Genomic DNA, 26154 nt, shown 5'->3' on the forward strand with positions numbered 1-26154 from the left:
AGTAATAGAAATAGATCCAAGGTTGAATAAATTCTTATGAAGTGTCTTCTAAGCGCTTCTCTAATCATTATACTAATATAATATACGAATTTGTCCCCAGACGATGGGCTCAGGCCTGCATCCGCTAAGAGGATCTGGACGCTGCAAAACATTCTTTTGTATATGGGCATTCCTCTTGAACTTGGTATCATTATTCTAAATTGCTACTGCCCCAAAACCGTCAACCAATTCATTTCTGAGCCTGCCTATCCTTGATTTCACCACGCTCCCTAACCACCTTTGCAATATCATCTCCCCTCTCCGACTGCAAACTCTCAAAGCCGTTGATAACTCCTTCCCTGTCGCCCTTGCCCATCTCCTGGCTCATCTTGAACTTGCCCTCCAGTCGATCGACTTCAATCTCGATGCCAATAATGTTTCGCTTGAGCAGATCGATGAATCTCTCGGGGGCGTCGGTGACTTTCCACTCCGAAGGTCTATCTCCACCGGTATATCCCATTTCATTGGTCTCCGCATGATGGCTCAAGTCAGAAATAGCCTTTCCGAGGAATGAAGACGTCTCATCGTTGTTCTCAAAGTAGATGCGCGCCTTTCCATACGCTTGCGCAGCGGCATAGTTCCAAGTAGGCACGACTTTTCCAGTCGCAGGCTTCGTCTCCTTATAAAACTTAGGCGTAACATAATGATGAGCAGGCCTAGTGAAAATAACGAGGACCTCATCTTCGAGAAAATTGTTGGCGCCAGGGTTGGAGGTGCAAGCTTCCATCATGGCTTTGCTCTGGGGGTTTTGTCGAGCGAGGTGCCCTCGCAACCGCCCAAGCTCGGTTTCGCTTGATTCATCTTGGACGTCGAGGATGAATGGAATATGGCTGCTTTGGAGGAAGGGGTATGTAGGGGATCTGATGCCTGTCGTGAGCATGCCCAGTGGGTTCTCGTGGATGAGGCGTCGAAGGACGCGGAGATCAGTCTCCGCGTGGGCAGCTCGAATGTACATGATGGAAGATGGGCTAGTATTCTAGGAACAATTGATCGTGAAGAAGATACTCTCAACGATGGATAAGTTGATGAGCAGGTTCAGCAGGGTAAAAATGAGAATCTGGGGTAATCGCAAGGCGCAATGCACGTCTTAAAGTCAGCGGCGGGACAAGCGGACCGCCCCATATGACGACAGACCGGGCCGGTGTGGGAGGCTCTCGGCGCGGCAAATCAACGACTCAGTCATTCTAAGCAGAGCCTAGGACGAATCGAGAGAACGGCATTGGCCAGTGGTAGCGCTATCACCCTGTTTGCATATTTCGGAGCCGGCAAAAGACTCCGAAGTCGCCAGTTATCGACGGAGAACTTGTCCGAAGGATATGGATCTCGTAACGTCAGTAATCTATCGTCTAATAAAGCTCCCTAACTACCCAAACGCCATCCCGAAATGACCCTTATAAAGCCTTAAGCATGATATTATCCGTCTGAACCACCGTCCCAATAACAAAGTCATGATCCCCCACTTGAGTGTATCCCCATTTTTCGTATGCCTTGATTGCTCTCCAGTTCTCTTCCCAGACCCCAAGCCAGATGTTCTTAAAGCCTTGTTCTCGTGCCATGTTCTCGATTGCTCTCTCCAGGGAGCGCCCAACTCCTTTTCCGTGTGCTAAAGGGTGGACGTAGATGCGCTGAAGTTCGACTGTATTCTTAACACGTTGGACGCAAGGTTCAGTACTTCCCCGCGTGAGGTACGCAAAGCCAAGGATGTTATTATTCGCATCGGTCGCGACTATCACATCCTTGTCATGGTCGTTTATATCCTTCGTAATAGCCGATGAAGTGTAAGATTCCTCGAGAAAAGCTTCTAATTCGTGTGGCTCGACCGAGTGGCCAAAAGTCACTGTGAAGACGTGGGCCCCGAGTTCTGCAATGCGACCAGCATCCTTGGCGCTTGCTGGGCGGACTCTGACGGGCTTGTTGCTTGCTGCGACGGACTGCGATTCTTTTACCGCCATTGGATCCATGGGTTTGATTCGACTAACGTAATATGACTCTAGCGTTTCGCTTGGGTCGGTGAAAGTAAAGATGATGTTACGTGTTGGGGAGGTAATGGTGTCGTATGATCTTTCAGAGGGTTCACGTAAGAAATTTGTTATGTCAGTTTCCTCTGACATCCCTTGATATTTAAAAGCTGGCTCCGAATGGACCTCCTTGTGGATTCTCTCTGAGAATTATTATCGGCAGAATCTTGAAGGTTCCACGGCATTCCCGGTTGTCGACGTGAAGGCGTGTTTTAGCGTGCGCCCTAATGTCAAACATGGGAGAGTGCCCACCTGTGAGATCGACATTTGATGACAACGTTGGACCAATGTTCAAGAGAAACGTTATCAAGGGTATTTTTTTTTACAAAAGATATCACTATAGTAGTTACTATATGACTGCCCATCGTTCATCCCGTATCGATGCATTTAGCTCTCAGCGCACGCAAGATGACAACCATCTGCTCAATGCTCGATCCCGGAAACGCCCATCTCTCACAGATCCGTATCCCCTTATCTTGTAGTTGATTAAGGTCTGGTACTCTAAGAGGTTCGAGTTTGGAAAAGGCGGCGAATGATAGCAGCAATACAACCGCCATTGTTCTGGGGTCCTAGTTAGCATTTGAGTATCGCTTCAAGGAACGTACTTCACTTACCCATGTAGCAAGTTCTCCAGTGAAGCTGTAGGGGCGCGGACAGCATGCTCCACGGCATTCAAGTATCCCCGGCAATGGAACAAACATCTTTCAGCATTCTCGAGTAAAGTCGCACTTGGAGATGCATCGGGTGCCAATGCGCAAACCTGATACAGAAAGGGTCTAAAAATGATATCCCCTGTGGTATGGTAGCGTATCGTAACCATGGTGTCATCCACCCCAGATGGAGGACTATCCAAGTTCGGCCGTATGCTATGAGGGAGGAGATGATACCAACCTCCTAGTTGGTGATTCAACTCGTTCGCCAGATTAGGAAGACTTTCATCTGCCGAGTGTTCATCGGCCCCATCACCCCCAGTACCCGGTTCAGCACCAGCATACAGCACGTAGTGAATCCGGTTGAGTAGGCGGCGTGATGAAAGGTCCGCGAGCCAGCGGTGCATGTAAGGCTCGGATGGACCGTCAGACCAGGGATAGGGCAGTTTGTCTACAATCTTCTCAATACCGCTGCGTGGAAGATGGTGCTCGGCAAGAATATCGCTACGGGTAGTTAGCACGTCACACACAACTCTCCTCAGCAAGTAACGTACCATTCAAGGACGAGAATCGCCCAAAAGACCCTGAGAATTGACTGATCTTGTGATCCGCCCTGGCCATCACGGAGCAACTTCTCAGAGCTTATCCCAGAAGTTAGCAATCGTCAATATCACCAAATAATTTGACTCACCGGATCCAGTAATGCTGCACATCCGTAGATGCCATATGAACCAGCCTCCAAGCGAGTAGAGGCCTGGATATATAACTATAGTAAAGCGCCGCCAGGTACAGCGCCTGCGGCAGGATGGGATTGCCACCAAACGAGCACAGAGACTCGGCCAATAGGAGTCGAACGGCAGGAGTAAAATACTGAATACCAGGGTGCCACGAAGGCTCCGACAGGTTCGGTGTTGCAGCGGCTACAGCTCCAAGAGCCAGCACGACCAAGACCAAAGCAGAGGCAAGATCGGGACGTAAGCCATCATCAATAGTCCGGTTGTACAAGTCGTGAAATGCCCTCTGGTCAAGGATAGGATGAAAGTGATGCACTAATCGAAAGAAGTTCTGTATCAGGATATCCGTCTCATCAGGTTGTAACGTGGGCAAGTTTATCTGGTTGGTCGGTACTGGAATGAGCTGCAGGCCGTCGGGGATAGGTCGACGAAGTTCAATATGAAGAAACAGGTCAGCGGGATAGTGGCCTAGCAACGCCTTGGCGGGTGCTGAGCGAAGGAGGTTTCCTGTAGTGGACGAATGGGATAAGGGTATGTCCATAGTGGTGTTGAAGACATTATTGTTGGCAAAGTGAGAAAGCGAGGCGGTTCCAGGTCTGTCGGTCGTCGAAGGGACCGAGGCAGCTGCATTTTCGGGACTGATGGCTTCTCCATGTCGTGGTAAGGTGTAAGGAGTAGAGACAGGGCTCCTATCCCTTCGCACTGCTATTGCATGGCGAAAGGTAGACTCGAGCGTCTCGAGCCGACTGAAGATTTCATCGACTCGGTCTACCTCGACGGCTATTCGTCTGCCAGCTGCAGTCAGAAAATGGGGTGATTGGTGTAGACAGATTCGGATGCGCATACTTGTTGCTCTCACTCTCATCCCGGTATTCGCACTCAGAGTTGTTTGCCTCTTCGCAGAGAGAACAAACCGGCTGCCTGCCATCACATTTTCTCTTTCTAGCGGTGAAAAGTCAATCATCAGCAGAGTCCATCGCTCAAAAGAGTAGCAAACAACAGCAAACGCGCAGTCTCTGACAGAGTCTACGGCGACCATCATCTTCGTGTAACCTACCTCTTCCTACAGTAATTACAAGCCTTGGCGGCACGCTTCCGCTTCGCAGAATCCATGTCTGAGAGGGTAGGAATGAGTCTGCGGAGGAGGGCGGAAGATGGCGGAGGTTGGCGGCTTTTTTCTCCGCCCGGACACAAGTGGCCACATGTCGCGCCCTCCGGATCCACTTTTGACAATAGGGCACGGAGAAACTGAGTCACCGGCCCGGGCTTGACCTTGGACCTCCGGCATGGTATCACCGAGGGTGCTCCAGGCAGAGTGCGGATGCGGAGGAGATTCCGAGGTTCTATGGGAACGTGGGGGGAGTAATGATGCTCTTCAGGGTGCAGATGGCATGCTGTGTAAGATGCATAGCCATTGGTTGATCTGTATTGAGCAATGGACGTAAGCTACCGGGTAGAACATGCGAGAAGATAGGAATGGATTGGGAATGATGAAGTGGGAAATCTATTTTTCGACATTCATAATAACATATAGTTCTTTAATCAATTTACTGCATGTTATCCAGAATCTATTCTAACAGATGTAGCACAACGGAGACCGACACCCCGACTTCGAAGCGCGAAGGGGCTCAGGCCATTCTCGTGAAGGTGTTCTTCTAAGATAATGTTTAGTTAGCTTACTGTATGATATACTTTGATTCGATGCTGTAGCAAAACCGCCATGCACTAAGTGGGTTTGTACAAAAACTCCGTCTAGAGATGCGAATGCTCCTCTTTTTTCCAACACCCAAAAAAAGATGGGGATGATGAGGTCTCGGAAATAGCTGCTTCTACACCGTCGCATCGGGTTATATACGCTCATGCTGCTAGTATTGGGCCCTGAAAGCCGCAGATCGGTGGGTCAGCGTTGAAACCTGGGTTTGATGTACGACTCTCTTTCTAACCCAGCCCCTTCTCCCGCTTATTACTGACTTTAGCATCAATGGGGAAAGTGCCGAGTCTGTTCGAAAGTGCCCGTGGTGCTGGTGCTTGAATCGACTAATAGAATCTCCGTGAGAGTGTCAGTGGTAGCCGCCCCCCTCTTACATCTCACAACGTGGCTCTTCGTTGACTGCGAAGCCAAGCCAGAAAATGGTCTTCCAGAATCATGTTGAACTAAGCCATAACTTTCAAGCTTCAAGGGTAAGTATCCCCAACCTGTTCATCAGGATTTCTTTTCTGCCAGTTACTCTAGCAACAACCTCTCACAACATCTTCAGGTCTTGGTCGACACAATGGTGGCTGTGCCAAACACGTTCAACAATGTGGAGCCAATCAAGAGGTATCCTTCATCCAGGCTGTCCATCCTAATTGTGGGCGGCGGCATTGCAGGTCTCGGCATAGCAATTGAGGGATGCCGAAAGGGTCACGACGTTCGTGTCATCGACCGCCGGCCTAATTTCGAAGACTACGGTACGACCGCCCTTTCTTCTCTCTTCTCACACAATATGATGAGCGAAGCTTCTGATAGGCGATATCATTGGAATTGGTGATTCAGTTTTGAACACCATGAAGAATTGGCCCGGCTTCCTTGACGCCTGCTACGAATCACTATTCCCCAGGGAGTACCATGCGTACAAATTCGACAGTGGCTTCATTGGCAAGCTGGGCGAAGGCCTGGGCATGTGTCCATTCCTCTTTCATTCACTACTCCATCAGTATACCATGCACCTCGGCATTCCCATCCGCTACGCTGCCAAGGCAGTTGACTATTTTGAGACCGATGACCACGCCGGTGTTGTTGGGACCCCATTCGAGAACATGAACACGCCTCCTGGTCACATATTCAAGCTGTGGACTGTCAGTGAGCTTTTGGGCCTTGTCGAGCGTGGGGAAAAGATTGTCGACGACGGGGACTGGTCTTGATTTGTTCCCCATTTGGAGTGATTCCGTTTGTGTCCTAGATAATCATGTTTGCGGCTTCACGATTTGAGATAGATGGCTTGGCCTTAATAGATAGAACTAGAATCGATAGATGGTTTTTATAAATTATTATAGACCCTCTTCATTCTTACGGCTTAGAGGCATAATTACTCTTATATCATTAAATTATATTGCTAGACCAAGACTATCTCTTCAACCCTCTGCAGATCATGTATTATCCCTTTTTTATCCACATCATCATCTGAATCGAAGTAAATGCATCCAATCCTACGAAACTCCTTCCGCTCAGCCCTTGCTCGTTTCTCTGGGCTTACAAGCGAGACTACTAGCGCCCTGTAAGATATATCATCTTTACACCTGAACTCGGATAGAAATACTGCCAATATCTCATTCTGTTGAACCCAGGAGCGTGTCTCAGCGGCGTGACGTCCAAGTCCATCGAAATCCACAACCGATTCATATCGGTCACCGTGGGGCGTGCATAGCCTTAGAAACCGTTGTCTCCTGCTCCGGACATGCTCATCAGTGTCTGGCAGCTCACTTTGCTCCAGTTTCACCACGGGAGCTCGCAGGCTGATCCAACCCTCCACAACTTCGCCGAGCGGGTTTTGAATAGTCTTGGGCGTCACACTGTAGCCAGTAACAACTGCAATGTCAGCCCAGGGGCCGGCCGTGTTGTGAACTGAATGCCTGTCGAATGAAGCTGGGCTCCACGTTGGAGCAATGTATCCTTTGTCTCCTGGCAGAGGCCGTTCATCTGGAAAAGCGATACCTTCTTGCATTCGGTTAAAAGGGCTCCAGCCCAGCCCTTTGACCAAAGCGTCGCTCCAGAGGCCTGCGACGTATTCGACATCCTGAGGGTTATCCGATGGCTTGTCTCGCGCCGCATCAGCGCTCAACTTGCCCTTGATCTGAGCTGCTAACCCTGAAAGAGCCGGGAACCAATCCGTTTTGACCGTGAGTTGTCGTGTAGTAAACTCTTCCAGGATGAGGTCCCACATTCGGTGAATGTTGGAAACCGGGGACAGGTCAAACAATGTTTTATCACCCCCCAGGTCTAAAGAATTCCAACTGTCCAAGATTTTGATGCCATCTTCAGATAGAAAGTGGCAATTGCATTCAAAGAAGAGTTGCTCAGTCGTAAAATGCAACACGCGATGGGAAAGGAGACGTTCTTGCATGACCCAGGCCCGGTATGATAGAGGCTGACCCATCAACGCGAGTAAAACGCGCTTCTTGAATGCCTCCCACGGGGGGAACTCAAAGGCGCACGCAGGTACACTAGTTTCCTTCGGTCTTGTGGCACTGGCTGAGCCGGTGTTGTCAGGGGTAAATTTCAATGGTATAGGCACATGCCTTCGTTCCCGCCTTTGCAACAGCCCATGCGCAGACCCTGGCGCACCGTCCGCGGAGATGGTTAAGAATGCTCCGGCATAGACTCGCTGCATAGCAGCAGCCTCTCTGGCCCAGTCATCAGGATCATCTTGGCAAATGCAGAGAGAGTCGATCCAGAGGAAGCGTATGCCAAGATGGCGTGTGACGTTGATTGCATCTTGGAAAGTCTGGGGGAGCTCCTGTACGATGATAGTGTCCAAGCGACTAGGGAGTGTTGCATGTGTAGTTTTCACATGATGCGAGGTATCAACTCCCCAACAGTGACTGAGGGTCACATAGGAATCGGATCTCGTCGTGCCTTTCGTCTCCCACAGGCGGATTTTGCTTGGGTCATCAAAAGCTTCCAGGTCAAGAATTCGTGAGGGAAGTGGGCTTTGAAGCGGGTGGCAGCCGCCGTGGTTTGACACACAGTCGTGTATCCAGCCAGCAGCCACGTTCAGGGTTCTCTTAGACCCAGCATCGGGATCAACTCGAGCCCCACGAACTCGTCCAGTAACCGATGCTCCGCGGTCCCATAAATTGGAAATCGAATACATTGACTCTTCAGGTTCGACGCAGAACCCAAAAACATCAATCATGTAGAGGTACTCCTCGTTCTTGCTAATTGCAAGGACCACGAAGCCATCCGCCTCATCATCACGTTGGACAAGTCTGAGGGTCCACTCGGCGGGAAGAGCATGGCCTAGGTGATCAATCCACCAGGCCCTATTGTAGGCATTCTGCTCCATGTGTTTAAAATCCTGGATGAACTTTTTAATCTTTTGCAAGATGACTCTGCAAAGCGGGCAGTTCTCTGCTGAAAGCGAGAGTGAATCAAGGCTGGAATGATGGAGCAACCCAACTTGGTCAATAGCGGGTACATCATCGCGGCTGGCGCGAACAAATGGTATAGCGCAAGGATGGAGGGAGCCAGCGTCAGACCCTTGTAGTATCGGCAGCTGTGTTGGGACTACCAGGGCTGGGAGGCATAGAGAGCATATGGTCATGGCAGCGCGTTAAAGAAAAAGTTGAAGGGACATAATCTCAGCCTGGTGAGATGTCAATTTTTGTTGGCAGTAGAAATTGTTAATAAGCAATCTACGCGATAACATTGGTGTTTGGTGGTTCTTCTGCTGGCGGCTATTGCTATTGTCGGATTGGATCCTGCAGGTAGCTCGCAACGTGCTGAGGCGGGCCCGGGAGGTCGCAATAGCCTCAGAAAACACAACACAATATAAGTCGTCTACAAGAACACAGAATTGGGGGCCAATGTAGGATATGTAAGGATTTATCTAGTCAATCATCCGCAGATTCGATAAATTGGTTAGAAGATAAGGCTCAAGATTAAGGCGAGCCTTTTTATTCCCAGGATTGATGAGGATTCTTTGTTCTCTATGAAGATATAATTATACTCAGGCTTGACGCGCTACTAAGAAGCAAACTCAATAAACTATTTCATCACTTGCCAAGTCTACCATTAGACCTTTAGTACTTCATACTAGAGGACCATTGTAACCCTGTTATTGAGCCTTTGACTCGTCAGGATATTCATACTGGGATAGATGTAGCATTCAACCTTTGGATTACTATGCTTTTTGTATATACCTTGACTATCTATGGAATTTTCTATGTACAAGAATGGAAAGCCGTACAATAGTCGGGATTATACCTAAACCTGAACGGTGGCGCCGGTAACCTCAAGGGTGTAGTCCAGACCCTTGGAGACCTCGTCGCTCAGGTTGAAGCCATCGTAGAGAATAGGCTCAGCCGGAGCATTAGCCACAACAACGCTGACCTGCTCACCAGTCTTGACGGGAACAGTAGCAGCGCCGTTGGTGAGGGTAACGTAGGACGACTCACCGCCCTCACGGTAGACAACGACGGTGGCGACAAACTCGGCATCAGAGGTCACCTTGACCTGGACCTCGCTGCCAGAGACGGTCAAGGGAATGATGTTGGCGCCCATGTATCGGGGCTGACGGTCAGCCTTGGGCTTGTAGCCGTTTCCGGAAGCCTCGACGTTGGCAAAGTTGATAGTCTCGCGCTGGTTGAAGAAGACCTCCTGAGCAGAGGGGTGGCCGATGTCGACGTAGGCCATGCGGGCCCAGTAGCGGCCGACAATGTCTCCAACAGTGGCGTTCTGGGAGACGCGGGCAAGAGTGTGGAGGGGAGTCTCGTTGCTGCTCTCCTGGTACTGGACCATAAGCTGTCGCAGCGTGTCCTGGCCGAGGCCGGCAAAGTCATCCGGGTTGTTGGTGAGGTAGGTGAAGAAAGGCCAGGCCTGGTAGTAGTTACCAGTGTTGACGGATCCGTCGACAATGACCTGGTGAGAGTCACCGAGGACCTTGTTCAGCTCAATCTCAGTGGCGGAAGTCTCCTGGTTGTGCTTGGATCGTGCATCGGCGCAAATGTCGGAGGTCTTGTAGGTATCAGCAACCCAGTTAGCGAGGGTCTCCCACCAAGCGCCAGTTCGGCCCTGATCGACCCAGGTGCGCTGGTGGTAGTGAAGGCCGTGGCCATATTCGTGAACGGTGACGCCAGGAACAGCCAGATACTCGTTAACAACCTCGAGCCAGGCCAGCCCGGTCTCGTAGTCGGAGTGCATCACACCAGCAGCGTTATCGAGAGTACCAACAGAGTAAATGTTGGTCTTGTAGTGCTCTCCAGTACCCTCAACATCGTTAAAAGACAGACCGGGAGAACGCCACTTGAGGGTTCCAACAAAGCAGTCGTACGCTCCCTCCAGCATGTCAATAGCCTGGCTAACATCGTTGGCGTTTCCACCGTAAACGCGGAAGTGAGCGGAATCCTTGAAACTGCTGCCACCAGGGCCAACGTTGGGGTTCGCCGTGTAAGTCGCGGGTGCCGCCTGGGCATCAGCAGTTGGGGTAGCGGCCTGAGGAGCAGCATGGCTGCCCGCAGCGAGAAGGCCGAGAGCGGCAGTCTTTAGGTTGATGAAACCCATTTTGAACGAACGGCAGTTTTAAAAAAGAAGGTTAAAAATAAGGTAAAGAATGGAAGTGAATTCAAGGCGCTTAATCGGCCAACCACTACACCGGCACCATAGTCTTCTTTATATTCCCCTATCCCGATAAAACATCCGACGGGAGTTTACTCAGGTTCCAGAAGTCAATTGGTGGACTATCCAACCCGCCTGCCATAGTTTCGTCAAAACGTTTCAGAACCAGGGATCAGTGGGCAGAATGACAGAAGCGAGTCCCTGCACTGTGAATACGAAAAGGCGACGAGTGAGCGTGAGACAGATGGGTCCAAACAACGGGGGGCTTTAAATTGCAAAGGGGAAATGTTACCGTTTCAGTGATGGGCGCATTCCCACGAACGGGGGTCGCAAGGGCGAATTAAAAGACCGTGACATATGCAGGCCAAGCTCCAACTTCAAAAAGAGGAAGCCATCGCGAGATTGATTGAGAAAAACACAACCAACAACTGTGGCTGATCTTGTCTCAATTTGAGACTACCTTGGGAAAAAGATCAGTGTTTTGCTTCCCCCTGTGGCGTTTTCTGACGTAAGCTCCGACGATTAGCCGCCATGGGGGTCACGCAATCTGGCTTCCGCATTTTGCGCCGTCTCAAGACCAAACCAACGGACCTCCTTATTCCCACGATTTGCTGATCTCGCGCGATAACGAAGCCTTTCACTCATTTGACGCAACGTGACGCGAAGATGCCTTCTCACCAGGTCGACGACATCAGAGACCACCAGCCTCTGCTGGCCGAGGACCGCGATGAGAGTCGCGAGGGGTCCGCCGAGTACCCGCCCACTGATCGACACGCGCAGGCGCAGGGGTCATTCACGCGGAATCTCGGAGCCGTCGAGGCCTTTGGCATTGTCGTGAGCATCGTCATCGGCAGCGGCGTATTCACGTCGCCCGGCTCAATTGACACAAATGTCCCGTCACCGGGCATCGCCCTCATGATCTGGCTCGTCGGCGGTGGTCTTGCCTGGACCGGAGCCACGACTTTCGCCGAGCTCGGAACCGCCATTCCCGGAGAAGGTTTGAAGCTGACACATTAGTGGATGAGATTTGTTTTGGTTCTAACGACATGTCAGGTGGTGTTCAGCCTTACCTTCAGTACATCTTTGGTCCAGTGTTTGGTTTCCTTGCAGCATGGACCTGGATTGTTGCTATTATGCCGGCGACTCTCGCCATTCTTAGCATCGCCTTTGCTGAGAGCGCCTTCTCAGCTGCTGGTGTCACAGATGCCTCCGGCACCGTGGAGCACAAGCTGCTGTCTATCATGGTCCTCGTCGGCATGAGCGTGGCCAACTCAATTAGCACCAAGGCCAGCACGCGTCTCAACAACTTCTTTGTCGCCACCAAGTTCTTTAGCATTCTGGTCGTTGTTGTCGCCGCCATGGCTGTCATTGGCATCCATCTCGCCCAGCCCAACCGAGAGATTGGTGGAGAGGAGTGGTTCAGCCAGTCTTGGTTTTCTTGGCGCAAGACGCTGAACCCCGATGGCACCGAGACGGATTGGACGCAGCTGAGCCAGTGGGAGATTTTTGGTCATTACTCGGCTGCTCTGTATGCTGCTCTCTGGGCTTATTCCGGCTGGGACAAGGTGAGTTATCTGATCACTGGTATGGAGTTGTCACGTTGACGAATTTTAGGCCATCTATGTCACCTCTGAGCTCTCACAGCCTGCCAAGCAGCTGCCTCTGGCTATCAACACATCGATCCCCACGGCCATTGTGTGCTTCTTTTTCGCCAACGCTGGATACTACATCCTTCTTCCCTGGAAGGTTGTTTCCACCACTGACAGCGTGGCAGTGGTATGTTGAAATCTTGAGATCTGCTTGAACAAGCTGACTGATATTTTTGTGTGTAGACCGCCATCACACTGCTCTTGGGCCGTGGCTTTGGCATCTTGATGGCTATCCTCGTCTGCCTGGTCATTGCTGGCTCTCTCCTCGGCAACTCATTCGTCGCCAGCCGCATGACGGTTGCTGCAGCCAAGAAGGACTGGATCCCCGACTACTTTACCATCGTTGGTCGAGTTGGCTTCACTGTCGACTCAAACACAAACAACCGTTCGCGAGATGGTCAGGCCAAGACCTCCGATGCGCCCATCAACGCCGTCATTCTCTCGGCCCTCCTTGGAACCATGTACATCCTATTTGGCGACTTCCGCGCCCTTCTGACCCTGAACGGTCTCGCCGAGTTTTCCTTCTTCTTCCTCACGGTTCTTGGCGCCATCATCCTCCGCTACCGCGAGCCAAAGCTCCACCGTCCTTACAAGACGTACTCGTTCAACCCTATCCTGTTTGTTCTCGTAAGCGGGTTTGTCATTGTAAGGGGAGCTCTGTTTGCGCCCCAGCAGGCCCTTGTCATTATTGTCGTTTGGGCGCTTGGCCTCATCTTGTACAAGGGCAAGCAGATGATCTGGGAGAGGACATCTAGGTAATTACATGGCGCCGCGTCTGCAGCGAGACAGATTTGGTTTAACGTCACCTGGCAAGACGCCGCGGATATCCAGTTATGGCATGAGTGAAAGATGACTCACCGCACACTTCGATTCTTAAGGGACGGTATTGGCCAGCCTCTATACATTTTTCATGCATGTTTCAACTCACACGAGAACGGACGCAAGGCTTGTTTCCCTGGTTACACGGTTGATATTTCTTTTTTTCTTTATCAGATTTGCAAGATAGAGATGTGTCATGTACAAAAAGTAATGGGGCCCAGTGGTGTTTTTCGACCTCATGTATACGCCAGATATACATTCAGCGAATAATAAAATGACCAGCATTTTTCGTTTGAAACTGCCGTTCAAGCGAGCTCACAGTTAGGCTGATGACGTGACTGCTAGCTTGCTGCGTGGTTTTAACCGGTGCTTTATATCCAGCGTTATCAACCAGTCTAAAAACTCGTTTGTAGTCCGCTTGAGGCACTTCTAACCGGAGATGATACGGCATTATCAGGATAATATGTGCCGTGGCCAAGACTTTGAAGAAACGGCGCTATCGCTTGAGGCTCACGCAATGGTGGTCGAAATGGCATCATCAACCCCGACCACCGATTGGCAGCCAGACAAATAGTTCCCAACCGACCATTTCTAAGAACGGCAATTCTCGTCGGATACATGGATCCTAGAAGATACGCATGCTCTTAACCCCCACAGATGGTTGATGTGCTCGGTCATGATAGTGATGACTCGGCCGGTTTGCGGGGGCGGGATGAAGGGTCTTTAGCGAGGTGTATCAGCTAGATGATCAGCATAAGTTGGGGCTTTTCCCTCTGCAGGAGATTCGATATTCTTTGCAGCTGCAAGAAAAATGTCGAGTCCACCTGTTAGGAAATGGTACCATTGGTACTCGCCGACTGATTCTCCGGAGGAAAGAAAACTCATTTTGAAACTTGATCTACTACTTGTTCCTTATGCTTTTGCTATCTATTGGGTGAAATATGTCGACCAGACAAACATCAGTGAGTTAACTCCTCCCCGGCGTTGAACCCGTACTGACAATTCAGACAATGCCTACGTCTCTGGCATGGCCGAAGAACTGGGCTTCACTGGAAACCAGCTAGTTCAGTTTCAGACAATCTTTGTCGTCGGCAACGTCGTCGGCCTTCTTCCCTTCATCTACCTCTTTCCCCGCGTCCCCATGCACTATCTAGTCCCCAGTCTTGACCTCGGCTGGGGAATTTTTACTCTGTTGCAATATCGAGCACATAGCTACGCAGAGATCATGGCATATCGCTTCATGGTATCCATCTTTGAGGCTTCATACTTCCCCGGTGTTCACTTTGTGCTGGGCTCTTGGTATCGAAGTGATGAGATTGGTCGACGAGGAGGCACCTTCTATATCGGTCTTACGCTTGGTACCATGACTGCTAGTCTTCTTCAAGGAGCTGCGACTCAATATCTCGATGGCGTCAATGGTCTTCCAGGTTGGCGCTGGGCGTTCATCATCAACGCAATCATCACGCTCCCTCTGGCATTCGTGGGCTACTTTATCTGGCCCGGAACACCAGACAAACCCAATCGTCTCGTCATGAAAAAGTCTGAAATCGCCCTCGCCAAGGAGAGACTGGAACGAGCAGGCTCTAAAGTCCAAAGCACACCATTTTCCTGGACTTTGCTCCGTTGTATCTTTACAAGCTGGCAGTTCTACCTCTTGGTTATCTGGGACATCTTCTTCTTCAACACCAGCGCCAACAGTGCTGCGTTTCTACTCTGGATCAAGAGTCTCAACCGGTACAGCACGACGAGACTCAACCAACTGGGAGCCATCAGTCCTGGTCTCGGCATCTTTTTCGTGCTGTTCATCAACTTTAGCGCCGATCTCTGGATTGGAAGACCAGCAGCTATCACGTTGGCTTCAGCCATCAACTTTACCGGACTCGTCATCCTCGCAATCTGGAATGTTCCCGAGGCTGCAAAGTGGTTTGCCTTTAGCGTTGGATACTCTGCTGTTGCGGTGTCTTCTGTGCTGTACGGATGGGCGAATACTATCCTGAGACACAACAACGAGCAAAGAGCACTGACTCTAATTCTAATGACGGCGATTGCTACTTCAACAAACGCATGGATCCCGCTGCTGGTGTATCCTACGGTTGAGGCGCCTCGTTTCCCAAAGGGATATGTATACTCGGCGGTTATGGTTGTTGGTCTGGTCACTATGACGCAGGTCATTCGCATCGTCTTTGGAAGTCATGGGTAAGTCTTGAGTACAACTGATGTTTTGAAGTTTTCTAACATCGGTGTAGTGAAAAGTCACGTCCGCCTATCGAAGAGCCGACTTTTATTAGCGAGGATGATTCGAGCCACTCTCACGATACACCGGTGGACGGTAATGAGGCTCAGAAGGGACTACAAACGAGAACGATCTCCGTCTGATATAAAACATGCCAAACGTGGCTCTGTGGGGAGGTAAAGACCGTAGGAGAGGCCCGAGTCACTATCAGTTAGCCAGCATCGATTGCAACTTGCTCCATCTTCAAGTTACTTGACGCACTCAAAATTCCCCCGACTCTGGACGGAAATAGCTACAAATGGACACCGGATTGATAATCTCGGACAGGATATGTAAGCATCCCGTTTCGTTCCCCGCAGAAGCCGATGTCGTGATCGAGCCCGGTATCTAGCGTCATCTTCAACTACCGCGCGTCTTATCTGCATGTATAAAGGACAGGTGCTTCAAAACATAAGTGACGTCTACTTTACATTGTCATTAAACAAGATTCAAATCTCCAATAAAAATTCACAATGAGTCAAAAGCAACTGCACCTGACGGCCTTTATGCGGCCGGTGAGCCTGCACACAGGAGCTTGGCGATATCCAGGCTCTTATCCAGACGCCAACTTCAACCTCGCCCATCTCAAATCTTTCATCAAGACACTTGAAGAAGCCAAATTCGACGCCTTCTTCATGGCCGATCACCTTGCCGTTCTTAACATGCCAACCGAAGCCCTCAAGCGCAGCCACACAGTCACTTCGTTCGAGCCCTTTACGCTTCTCTCGGCACTCTCGGTAGTCACGGAAAAGATCGGACTCGCGGCTACTGCATCTACCACATATGACGAACCTTATCATATTGCTCGTCGTTTTGCATCTTTAGATCATCTTAGCAACGGCCGTGCCGCGTGGAACATTGTCACAACCGGCAACCCCGAGTCATCCAAGAACTTTGGCTCCGATGAGCATCTCGAGCACAGCGAGCGATACAAGAGAGCCAGAGAGTTCTACGACGTCGTGACTGGTCTCTGGGACAGTTTCGCCGATGATGCTTTTATCCGAGATCGCAAGAGTGGCATCTTCTTTGACCCTGAGAAGCTCCACGTTCTGAACCACAAGGGTGATAACCTCCAAGTGAGAGGTCCCCTCAACATTGCGCGCCCGGTTCAAGGATGGCCCGTTATCGTGCAGGCCGGACAGTCAGAGCCTGGAAAGCAACTCGCCGCTGAAACGGCAGAGGCTGTCTTTTGCTCGCCTCGGGATATCAAGGCAGCCAAGGAGCTGTACGCCGACATCAAGGGACGTGCCAAGGCTGCTGGACGAAACCCAGATCACTTGAAGATTCTTCCAGCTGCTCTAATTATTATTGGAGATACTGTGGAGGAAGCCAAGGCGAAGCGTCTTGAGCTAGACAGTCTTGTGCACTACGACAGCGCCATCGCCTCACTCTCTGTTGCGCTCGGCACTGACGCATCCGGGTTCGATCCCGATGGTCCTCTACCATTAGATATCCCAGAGACCAACGCAAGCAAGACAGGCCGCGCCGGAGTCATAAAGCTTGCTGAAGAGGAGGGACTTACTGTTAGACAGCTGGCAGGGAGGTATGGAGGCTATTCTGGCCTTGCCTTTGTAGGCACGCCCGAGAGTGTTGCGGATGAGTTGGGCCAGTGGCTTCATGAAGATGCAGCAGATGGATTCACCGTCACATTCCCTTTCTTGCCTCAAGGACTGGAAGACGTTGCGCACAGGCTCGTGCCTGAGTTACAGAAGCGTGGGTTGTTCCGCAAGGATTATGAGGGGACTACACTGAGGGAGCATCTTGGTCTTCCTAGACCAGAAAACCGGTTCTTCCAGTAGTCAAGATAGTCTGTCTAATGATCATTCTGTTTGAATGACTTCTTATGGAAACCTAGCAAACCCATTCCTCCCCGAAAAAGAGTCCCACCACGTAAAAGGGTCAGAAACTACATCGATGTTGAGCGGAATATCCCAGATGCCGACATCCTCAAACATGGAAGCAAACGGTCCTTCAATGTTACCTTCACCCTGGGAAGTTACTCCGTTTATTTCAGGACCTTGCTGGGCTCTCTCAGGTACAGCGCTTCGAGGAGGGGGCAGTGAGGCCTGGAGTATAATTCCGAGAAATTTGGAGAAACGCATGGCCATGTGTGAATCGTCTGGGGAGCCTTGGCGGATGCCGTCGATGACGGATCGAAGGAGATGGATGTTTGGATGTGAGAGTGGAATATGCTGCTCTTTGGCAATAGTCGCCTATTAACTCGTTAGCCATGGTTCTGCTCATGCCCAAACCTGTATACCTTTAGCAGATGTAGACTCGCAGCTACGATAAAAAGCCAACACCGGACAGGCAAGTAAGTAATCAGTTTTCCCGGCTCAAGCACATCAACAATGACAGCTAAAAGGGAGTAGCTCGCCTGTGCCGCTTGATCAGAAAACTCGGACAGCGCATTAGCCACCGTTCTCGAAGATGATGGCAAAGCCTGTGCAGCTGGAGCGAAGCAGTACATGGTGATGTAGTGAAACTCCATGTCTAAGCATGCACTCAGAAAGGTATTGGAATCTTGGCACCGTTAGTAAGGCTAACGACAAGACTTTGAACACACTTACCGTAGTGGTGGTGATACTGCCTCTTCCAGCGACTCAAAGATCTTCTCAAATGCTCAAGAGTAGGAACCAAGTTCAAGCTTGACAACGTCGTCCCCGTTTTCTTAAGCGAGTGTAGAAACTCTCTCCCCTTGCGAGCCTCAACAGCAAGCTCAAGATAACCCTCCCACAGAGTACTATCAGATAAAGAATCTGCAAATGTCGTAGAGAACCGATCTTTGACGACTTGTCTCGACTTCTCCGGGAGCAAGGGCTCGAGACCAAGGCGAGTGGCTAGGCTTTCGTCCGCGAGGTAGATGAAGACGCAGACGAGGCGGCTCCATTCTTGTCGAATGGCTTCTGACTCTGAAGAGGACGTTGATGGCGTGTGGGACTCGTTTTCGAAGCAGCAGCCTTCGTGTGCTAGTGCGATTGCATTTGACAATAGGATCCTAGAAGTTAGTTAGCTACAGTAGCACAACTAGATGGTGTGAGTCATGTTCTCACCACGACATCTTGTTGCTGCGGTACGCTGGAGACACAATATTCAACTTCTCCATCAAAGAAGTCATACCATAGCGACGCTGGCCCGTCAGTGAATCACCAGGATGTTCCCTAAACCCCGTCATGGAATCATCCACAAAGTTGATAGCTTCCCCATCACCCTCAGTAAAGTCCATAGGATTGTTGATAGCCTTGACATGCCAGTCAATAAGCAGGATCATGGACGAAATAGCCCCGAGAGACCGTGTAATCGTCGATCCCCACATGACAGACTGCAAGAACCGCTGGAGAAACTTCCAAACCTGCCAGTGTATCCTCTCGGATCTGATCTCGCCGTGCGAGCCAGACAGGGGAACGTATCGCGACGCAATCGTGACAAGACACGTGAGTAACAGAGGTTCCTCCACGGCCAGCTGCACGTATGATGTTCTGTTGCGATAGTAAGAAGGAACAACAGGTTTTAGTGGCCAGAGTCTCTCAAAGAAAAAGTCCAAATACTCGATAACTTCTTGTTGTGAGATGACACCCTTTCGAATCAGGACAAAGCCAGACCATGCGCTTGCTATTCTTCTCGCTTCGGCTGACGGACCGTAAACGCTCGAAGGCATAGCCGGTGAGATCTGACTCTCATGTGCCGGTGTATCTGATGGGTTATAGCCCTGGCTCCCCGTTGCAGCAAAGGTCAAAAGATCCAACGCGTCCGCAGTGTTGTGGATGTGCGTGGAGACAAGTCTTGATCTTGCATCTAGAGCAGTCGTAGCCGGGCTCTCGAGCGTATTCGTATCCATCGCATGCCGTGTCTGTGGTGTATTTCCCGTTTCGAAAGGTTGAAATTCCACCGTGTCGGAGCCCTGAGGTCCAGGTTCATCCTCTCGTAGGCGACGCACATCTCTCTCGGTTGGAGATGCCTTTCTCTTAGTGCTCCTCGTCGCACGAAACTCACAAACCTGATTATCCGCGACACATCTCTTGCATCGCGCCTCTCCCTGTAGAGGCTCACAACGCGACTTGCGCTTCCTACAGCGCTCGCAAGACAAGTACGCTCGTCTATGTTTAGACGCAGGGGGTGAATTCGTCTGGTTGACAGGAAGGAATCCGATCTGTGAGGTCCCGCTGGGATCTTGCTCCGCCATTGTAGAGAAGCCGAATCGTGGAGGTTGGAGCCGTCGGATGTCGCTGCGGTTCGGCTCAAGACTTCGGCTACAGATATCCGACAATGGCTCGTTTTATTTCCCCACACGTTCGGCTCTGATGATCGGTGATTGGCTCTTGGCAAAGGACAGGGATATGAAGGATGTGTAAAGCAGGATATGAGGCCGTATTACCTCGGTACCTGTTGAAAGGGATATTCGCCTATGACATGGTGAGTTATTGTGGTCTGCAAGATGCTTTTTCTTCTTGTCATTAATTACTTCACAAAAAGAGGCCACCGACCACAGTAGCAAAAGACAGGTTGCGTAAACATCACGGCATCAAATCGACCCTCAGAAGAGATATCTTTCTTATGTCTATTCATAAACATACTAAATCTAATAAAAATCTCCTTCTATTGCCGTCCTCACTTGTCAAACACCTTGCCTGGGTTAAGAAGCCAACTAAGACATGTCAGTACCGATTCAAAGTGAAATATGTGACAAACTTACTGCGGATCCAACGTCTCCTTGAGTGCTCTCATAACCCCAATCGTCGCCGGACCAAGCTCCTTCTGCAGACAATGCTAGACAACATTAGCCAAGTAGAGAAAGATACCGAGAGTGATATTTACCTTCTTCCCGAGTCCGATTCCATGCTCACCAGATACTGTGCCTTCCATCTCCAGGGCACTCACCATCATCGAATCGACACAATCCGAGACTGCCTTTCGCTGTTTCTCCACATCTGGGTTGTACATTACCACCTGGTGAAAGTTTCCATCTCCGACGTGCCCGAGGACACTGTTGTACAAACCCAGCTTGCTCGCTCTCTCCTTGGAGATTTCTAATGCCCATTAGCTTCTGAACCCACCTTTAGTTAGTTATCTTACCGATCAACTCTGCCATTCGGGACAGAGGCACCGCAACATCAGTCGACCAGATCTGAGTTCCTTCAGGTCGAACAGCGAGGTTTGCCCAGAGAGCTTGCTTTCTCGCAGACCAGAGAGACTCCATCTGATCCTCCGTGTTGGCTGATTCGAATGCGTGGCAGCCATTGGACTTGGTGATATCTTGAGCCAACCGTATGTTATCCTCCACGGCCTTTTGTGACCCAGAAAACCTATCATTCTTAGCAAACGAATCGACTCCAACACAGTCAATACTTACTTGAGGAACAATGTAGGCCTCTCTTCCCACATTCTACCTCCAGCTCCTCCACTCTTGTTAATAACCTTCATCTGCACATCATCCATCAACTCAAGAGCAGCAAGTGGCACACCCCTCCTCATCATCTTGAAAGCAGCATCGGCCGCCCCCTTGACCGTAGAAAATGTAGCAATAGCAACACTAAAGCTCTCCGGAATGATAGCCAACTTCAACGTCGCCTCGGTAATAATACCAAGAGTTCCCTCGGAACCTGTAAAGAGACCAGTCAGGTTGTACCCAGCTGACGTTTTTCGAGGACGATGTCGCGTCTTGATGATAGATCCATCTGCTAGAACCACTGTGAGGTTGACAACGTAGTCCTTCATGGTGCCGTATCGCATCGCGTTGGTACCGCTGCAGTTTGTCGCTATCATTCCTCCAACCAACGCAGTCGGACTAGGATCAAGCGGTAGAAACAGCCCCGAATGCTTAATCTCGTCATTCAAGTTTGTCCAGTTGACTCCAGCTTGTACCACAACGTCCATATCCTCAGGGTGAAAAGCAACAATGTTGTTCATGCCCGAAAGATCCAGGCAGACGCCAGAATATGGAGAGCTAAAGTTTCCTTCGACACTCGATCCCGCGCCGTACGGAACCATCGGAACCTTGTATTTCGTGCAGATTTTGGCGATACTTGAGACTTCTTCGGTCGAATTGGGTCGGACGATGGCTACTGGGCGGACATCTGTGTTGGAGGTGGACCACTCGGAGTAGCCGTGCTCGTCGAGATCGTGAGAGTCAACGCTGACGGCGTCGTTGCCTAGAATACTTCGAATCTCGTCGACCGCCTGGAACAAATGGTAAGCACATGTTTAAACGACTGGTTTGGTACGGACGTGCCTTCATCATTGTCGCATGGTCAGCATATTTTACCGGAGCCACGGTTTGCTTGAAATCCTTATCCTTCCATTTTGGAGCTGGTTCTGCAGCTGATGATTGGAAGAAGCCATAGGATACAACAGATGCAGTTAATAGGCCTCCAACAATAGCTCCAGCCACTGCGTAGCCCAGAGGCCGGTGTTGGCTGTTACTCTGCGACGTGGAAGACCAGCGTGTCCCAAGGGAACATCTTCCCCTCATTGAGACCAATTGAGGCCTTCGCGCGGCTAAACTCAATCTCAGAGGCCTCATCTTGATGGCTGACGCAAGTTGACGCAATCTCAACATATCCAGAGGAGAAAATCCCCTTGCACATCAAAAACCAAGGTCCAGATAACAATGTCTCGGCTCCCGAGGCACATCCGTCGGATATTCCCAAACTGGAAAGGCCTCCGCATTCCCCGCCCGGATCGGATACAAGTGGAGCCACGTCGGTCTCGGGGTCCCGGATGGACCTCAGCTGGGTGAATCAATCGTCCGATGATTGGGTCGTACACCGGTGAAAGAATTGCTTCGCTTAGATGGTCACAGGGATGGGGGAGGAGTCTGGGGTAAGGTCTGGGGTAGATGAAAAATTCGTTTACTTAAAAAGCCCACGCTTCTCCCTATGACTCTGTGATCTTTCCCCAGTATTATGCACCTTTTGCTGGTTCGTCATGACTTCACATTACGAGAAAGAAGATCCCTCGACTAGTCTGGGTGAAAAGCCCAGTGCCGTCGAGGGAGATCATGTCATCGGATCCTCGCTCGATGGAGACATGATCGAGCTGGACGAGGCGACCAACAAACGTCTCCTACGAAAGATTGACTGGCGGCTAATGCCCGTGGTACGACAGCCCCTAGTTCCATCCAGTACTCCTTTCTAATATTGCTAGCTTTGTTTCACCTACGCCCTACAATACTACGACAAGGCCATCCTCAGCCAAGCCGCCATCTTTGGACTCCGAGATGACCTTAACCTCAACACGGGTCTCAAATACTCCTGGGTATCCCTGATCTTTTACTTTGGCTACATCGTCGGTACATATCCCATCTCGTTCCTTGCCCAACGTTTCCCGAGCCGGATAGTCTGCACGGGGATCTGCATCGCCTGGTCTTTTGTCATTCTCTGCACCCCAGCGTGTACCTCCTACGCCGGTCTCCTCGTGAATCGATTCTTCCTGGGACTCATCGAGGCTGGTGTCTCTCCGATATTTATGCTTGTTGTTGGACTGTGGTACACCCACGCTGAACAAGTCTCCCGCTCTAGTTGGTGGTACTCATTCAGTGGTGGCTCCCTTCTAGTCTCGCCTCTCATCAACTATGGCCTGGGCCACATCAAAGGCGGTTCTCTCAACTCATGGCAGTACATGTACATCATCGCCGGCATCGCTACCCTTCTCTGGGGTGTTGCCCTGTGGTGGGTATTCCCGGACAGTCCCCAAGACGCCAAGGGCTTCACCGAAACGGAACGTCGTCTCCTACTCGAACGTGTCCGAGGAAACAACGCCGGCTCCGAAAACAGACAGTTCAAGCCATACCAGTTTAAGGAAGCCCTTTTCGACTACCAGCTATGGGGTATCATAATTCTGTCCATCGTCTCATGCACAGGCTCTGGAGCAGTGACCACCTTTGGAACCATCGTGTTCAAAGACATGGGCTTCGACGTCTTTACCTCGCTACTCCTCAACTTGCCCATCGGTGCCATGGCTTTTATCTGCGTTCTCGGATCGGGCTACATTGGACAAAAGGTTCCCAACTCGCGTTTGTACGTGGTTGCGGGTGCCTGTGCGCCTGTAATTCTCGGCTGTGCTCTGCTGTAAGTTGCGCGACCCTAGATGTGTTGTCCTTTGCTAAGTTACTCAGATGGAAACTGCCTGACACCGCACTGGCCGGGCGAATTGTGGGATTCTACCTTATCAGCTTCTTTTCGTCCGCTTGGGTCCAATGCATTGGTCTGGGCACATCCAACGTCGCCGGCCACACCAAAAAGGCCGTCTACGCCGCTGGTACATTCATCGGATACTCTCTCGGAAACATCGTGGGACCGTTGATGTTTGATGCGTAAGTATCCTGGTGCCTCCGTCTCTCCAGTGGCTGACATGTCTTAGCAAATACGCCCCCCGATACGATGAAAGCTTTATTGGCATCATGATCTGCTTTGCCATCTGTGTGGGTGTATCTCTTGCACTTCGCGTGATGCTCGCACGGGAAAATAGTAGCCGTGACAGGCAATACGGCCAACCTGAACTGAGCCATGGATTGGAGGATATGACTGATAGGGAGAACAAGTCATTCAGATATAATCTGTGATGGGTGAATATTCAAGACAGACAAGAACCTCGATTCTTGAATAAAGTACATACCCATACATGCTAACTTGTGGAATTAACACGAAGCAAACTCGCTAAGGTGCTCCAGCTGATATCCGCCCAAGTCGTCTGTAGTCTTGGTGAGTTGTGGGGCGGAACGACGACTTCCGGATGGCATGTCTTTTAGTTCACCACTCGGCGCCCTCTAATGACAGCTCTTGAACAAGTCCGACACTGCCAAGGGAGTCTACTATAGCATGAAGGCTCTCTTTCATTTACTAAGCGACGGTCGTATTCGGATGCCTTGTTTGGTGGTCATGGCATTTGTAATCTCAACGGCCTCCACTCGAGTATACGCCTCAGGCGTATACTGCGAATAAATACACGAAAATTTTGGCAGAGATAAGAAAATAGACCAAACATCAATTACAAACTAACATCAGAGGAAAGCCATGATACAGCAAAAGAGCAATGTCCCACCCCCTGAGGGCGTCACAGTGCCTCACCACGACCCATCCTCCATCACCATCACCGATGACGATCAAGACTACCCAGAAGGCGGTACTCGAGCATGGCTCGTAGTCATAGGCGCCTGGTGCGCCATGATACCCTCAATGGGTCTCCTCAACACCCTAGCAGTGCTGCAGGCCTGGGTCTTGGAGAATGAGCTGTCTCACCTCCCAGAGTCTACCGTAGGATGGATCTTTGGATGTTATGGCTTCTTTTTGTATTTCTGTGGTGCTCAAGTCGGTAGGTGACTCAACTTCAGGACAATCTACTCCAAATGCTGACTATCATAGGTCCAATCATCGATGCCCACGACATCAAGTTTGTTATCATCCCTGGCTCCATCGGTATGGTAGCTTCGATGATTTTCGTCAGTTTATCAACAGGCAAGGCACACACCGCCTCACAACATCTTCCCCTTGCTAACCTTTGCAGAATTCTATCAGTTCCTCCTTTCCTTCGGTGTTCTCGGCGGCATGTCTGCCTCCCTCCTCTTTAATCCTAGTCTCGCAGCAGTAGGACACTGGTTCTACAAACGCCGTGCCTTTGCCACTGGCTTGGCATGTACCGCAGGAGGTATAGGAGGAGTAGCTTTCCCGCTAGTCATCTTATATCTCAGCCCAAAGATCGGGTTCCCTTGGGCGATCCGAGTCATCGCCCTGATCAACGCCGTGTCAGGGATTGTGGCATGCTGTCTTCTCCGCAAACGACTACCACCGAACAAAAAGGCAGGCGCATCGATCGACCTGAAAGCACTGTCAGACCTGAAGTACGCGGCAACAACCGTGGCCATCTTTCTAATCGAGTTTGCCGTGTTTATACCCTACTCGTACATCTCGGCGTACGCCCTTCATTATGGGTTCGATTCACAGAATGCATACATGCTAAACACCCTGCTTAACGTGGGCGCTGTTCCCGGCCGCGCCTTGCCGGGGTACGTGGCAGACCGTTTCGGCACGTTCAACACCATGTGTATAACGGCTTTCATATGCGCAGCCTTTATCCTGACACTGTGGCTAACTGCCGACGGCGAAGAAGTCAGAACAACATCCTTCACCATCCTCTTCGGCTTCTGGTCCGGAGCAGCCATCAGCCTCACGCCAGTCTGCGTCAGCCAGGTCTGCAAGATCGAAGACTACGGAAAAAGGAACGGAACAGCTTTTTTCATCGCCAGCTTCGGCGCTTTGACGGGGATACCTATAGCAGGGGCCATATTGGAAGCCAACAATGGTTCGTATTGGGGGCTCATAGTTTTTGCGGGGGTTCTGTACACGGCGGCGTTTGCAGCCTTTGTCTTTGCCAGAGGTGTTGCTGGAGGGTGGAACTTGAGGACTGTATTCTAGACAGGGTAGACGGCCAATACATGGGGAGCGGATGGTTTGAGATCATTCATTATCTCTATATGTACACTATTTTACACTTTGGGGCATACTTGCACATTTTCAATTCGTCAGGAGACTCTGACGTCAAGTCCTTGAAGACTTCCGAGTCCTTGGACTCTCTGGACTCCTCGGCAGACTCTGACACCATCCCCTTGCCTCCAGGTCCTTAAGGGCTTCTGCATCCTTGGAGGCTGCTGAATCCTCGAATGC

General features: G+C 50.7%; 11 protein-coding genes across 11 annotated transcripts; 4 read left to right on the plus strand and 7 right to left on the minus strand.

Moving 5' to 3' along the window:
- Nucleotides 1–229: 229 nt before the first annotated feature.
- On the minus strand, nucleotides 230–994 carry NCS54_01108500 (Hypothetical protein; the record flags this gene model as incomplete). The annotated part of the gene is made up of 1 exon (XM_053156370.1): nucleotides 230–994. The coding sequence occupies one exon, from the start codon at nucleotides 992–994 to the stop codon at nucleotides 230–232; it is 765 nt and encodes a 254-aa protein (XP_053012345.1).
- Nucleotides 995–1430: 436 nt separating this feature from the next.
- On the minus strand, nucleotides 1431–1991 carry NCS54_01108600 (N-acetyltransferase domain-containing protein; the record flags this gene model as incomplete). The annotated part of the gene is made up of 1 exon (XM_053156371.1): nucleotides 1431–1991. One exon carries the CDS (start codon nucleotides 1989–1991, stop codon nucleotides 1431–1433), a length of 561 nt encoding a protein of 186 aa, XP_053012346.1.
- A 434-nt stretch (nucleotides 1992–2425) lies between these two features.
- On the minus strand, nucleotides 2426–4480 carry NCS54_01108700 (Zn(2)-C6 fungal-type domain-containing protein; the record flags this gene model as incomplete). The annotated part of the gene is made up of 4 exons (XM_053156372.1): nucleotides 2426–2618; nucleotides 2672–3211; nucleotides 3262–3348; nucleotides 3399–4480. The coding sequence occupies 4 exons, from the start codon at nucleotides 4478–4480 to the stop codon at nucleotides 2426–2428; spliced, it is 1902 nt and encodes a 633-aa protein (XP_053012347.1).
- A 2205-nt stretch (nucleotides 4481–6685) lies between these two features.
- NCS54_01108800 (HET domain-containing protein) lies at nucleotides 6686–8486 on the minus strand (the record flags this gene model as incomplete). The annotated part of the gene is made up of 2 exons (XM_053156373.1): nucleotides 6686–6688; nucleotides 6741–8486. The coding sequence occupies 2 exons, from the start codon at nucleotides 8484–8486 to the stop codon at nucleotides 6686–6688; spliced, it is 1749 nt and encodes a 582-aa protein (XP_053012348.1).
- Nucleotides 8487–9406: 920 nt separating this feature from the next.
- Nucleotides 9407–10702, minus strand: NCS54_01108900 (Hypothetical protein; the record flags this gene model as incomplete). The annotated part of the gene is made up of 1 exon (XM_053156374.1): nucleotides 9407–10702. One exon carries the CDS (start codon nucleotides 10700–10702, stop codon nucleotides 9407–9409), a length of 1296 nt encoding a protein of 431 aa, XP_053012349.1.
- Nucleotides 10703–11422: 720 nt separating this feature from the next.
- Nucleotides 11423–13164, plus strand: NCS54_01109000 (Hypothetical protein; the record flags this gene model as incomplete). The annotated part of the gene is made up of 4 exons (XM_053156375.1): nucleotides 11423–11753; nucleotides 11810–12321; nucleotides 12371–12532; nucleotides 12589–13164. The coding sequence occupies 4 exons, from the start codon at nucleotides 11423–11425 to the stop codon at nucleotides 13162–13164; spliced, it is 1581 nt and encodes a 526-aa protein (XP_053012350.1).
- An 871-nt stretch (nucleotides 13165–14035) lies between these two features.
- Nucleotides 14036–15424, plus strand: NCS54_01109100 (Hypothetical protein; the record flags this gene model as incomplete). Its single annotated transcript, XM_053156376.1, has 2 exons — nucleotides 14036–14186; nucleotides 14232–15424. 2 exons carry the CDS (start codon nucleotides 14036–14038, stop codon nucleotides 15422–15424), a joined length of 1344 nt encoding a protein of 447 aa, XP_053012351.1.
- A 545-nt stretch (nucleotides 15425–15969) lies between these two features.
- Nucleotides 15970–17295, plus strand: NCS54_01109200 (Hypothetical protein; the record flags this gene model as incomplete). The annotated part of the gene is made up of 1 exon (XM_053156377.1): nucleotides 15970–17295. The coding sequence occupies one exon, from the start codon at nucleotides 15970–15972 to the stop codon at nucleotides 17293–17295; it is 1326 nt and encodes a 441-aa protein (XP_053012352.1).
- Nucleotides 17296–17337: 42 nt separating this feature from the next.
- NCS54_01109300 (Zn(2)-C6 fungal-type domain-containing protein) lies at nucleotides 17338–19679 on the minus strand (the record flags this gene model as incomplete). The annotated part of the gene is made up of 4 exons (XM_053156378.1): nucleotides 17338–17709; nucleotides 17757–18019; nucleotides 18067–18494; nucleotides 18550–19679. The coding sequence occupies 4 exons, from the start codon at nucleotides 19677–19679 to the stop codon at nucleotides 17338–17340; spliced, it is 2193 nt and encodes a 730-aa protein (XP_053012353.1).
- A 425-nt stretch (nucleotides 19680–20104) lies between these two features.
- On the minus strand, nucleotides 20105–22016 carry NCS54_01109400 (FAD-binding PCMH-type domain-containing protein; the record flags this gene model as incomplete). The annotated part of the gene is made up of 6 exons (XM_053156379.1): nucleotides 20105–20141; nucleotides 20190–20263; nucleotides 20312–20523; nucleotides 20570–20799; nucleotides 20847–21673; nucleotides 21759–22016. 6 exons carry the CDS (start codon nucleotides 22014–22016, stop codon nucleotides 20105–20107), a joined length of 1638 nt encoding a protein of 545 aa, XP_053012354.1.
- A 404-nt stretch (nucleotides 22017–22420) lies between these two features.
- Nucleotides 22421–25905, plus strand: NCS54_01109500 (Hypothetical protein; the record flags this gene model as incomplete). Its single annotated transcript, XM_053156380.1, has 8 exons — nucleotides 22421–22591; nucleotides 22640–23562; nucleotides 23610–23807; nucleotides 23855–23915; nucleotides 24165–24195; nucleotides 24506–24805; nucleotides 24856–24909; nucleotides 24998–25905. The coding sequence occupies 8 exons, from the start codon at nucleotides 22421–22423 to the stop codon at nucleotides 25903–25905; spliced, it is 2646 nt and encodes an 881-aa protein (XP_053012355.1).
- Between the last annotated feature and the right edge of the window lie 249 nt (nucleotides 25906–26154).

The sequence above is a fragment of the Fusarium falciforme genome, chromosome 9 (assembly GCF_026873545.1).
Source record: "Fusarium falciforme chromosome 9, complete sequence".
In the NCBI taxonomy this organism is placed as follows: Eukaryota; Fungi; Ascomycota; class Sordariomycetes; order Hypocreales; family Nectriaceae; genus Fusarium; species Fusarium falciforme.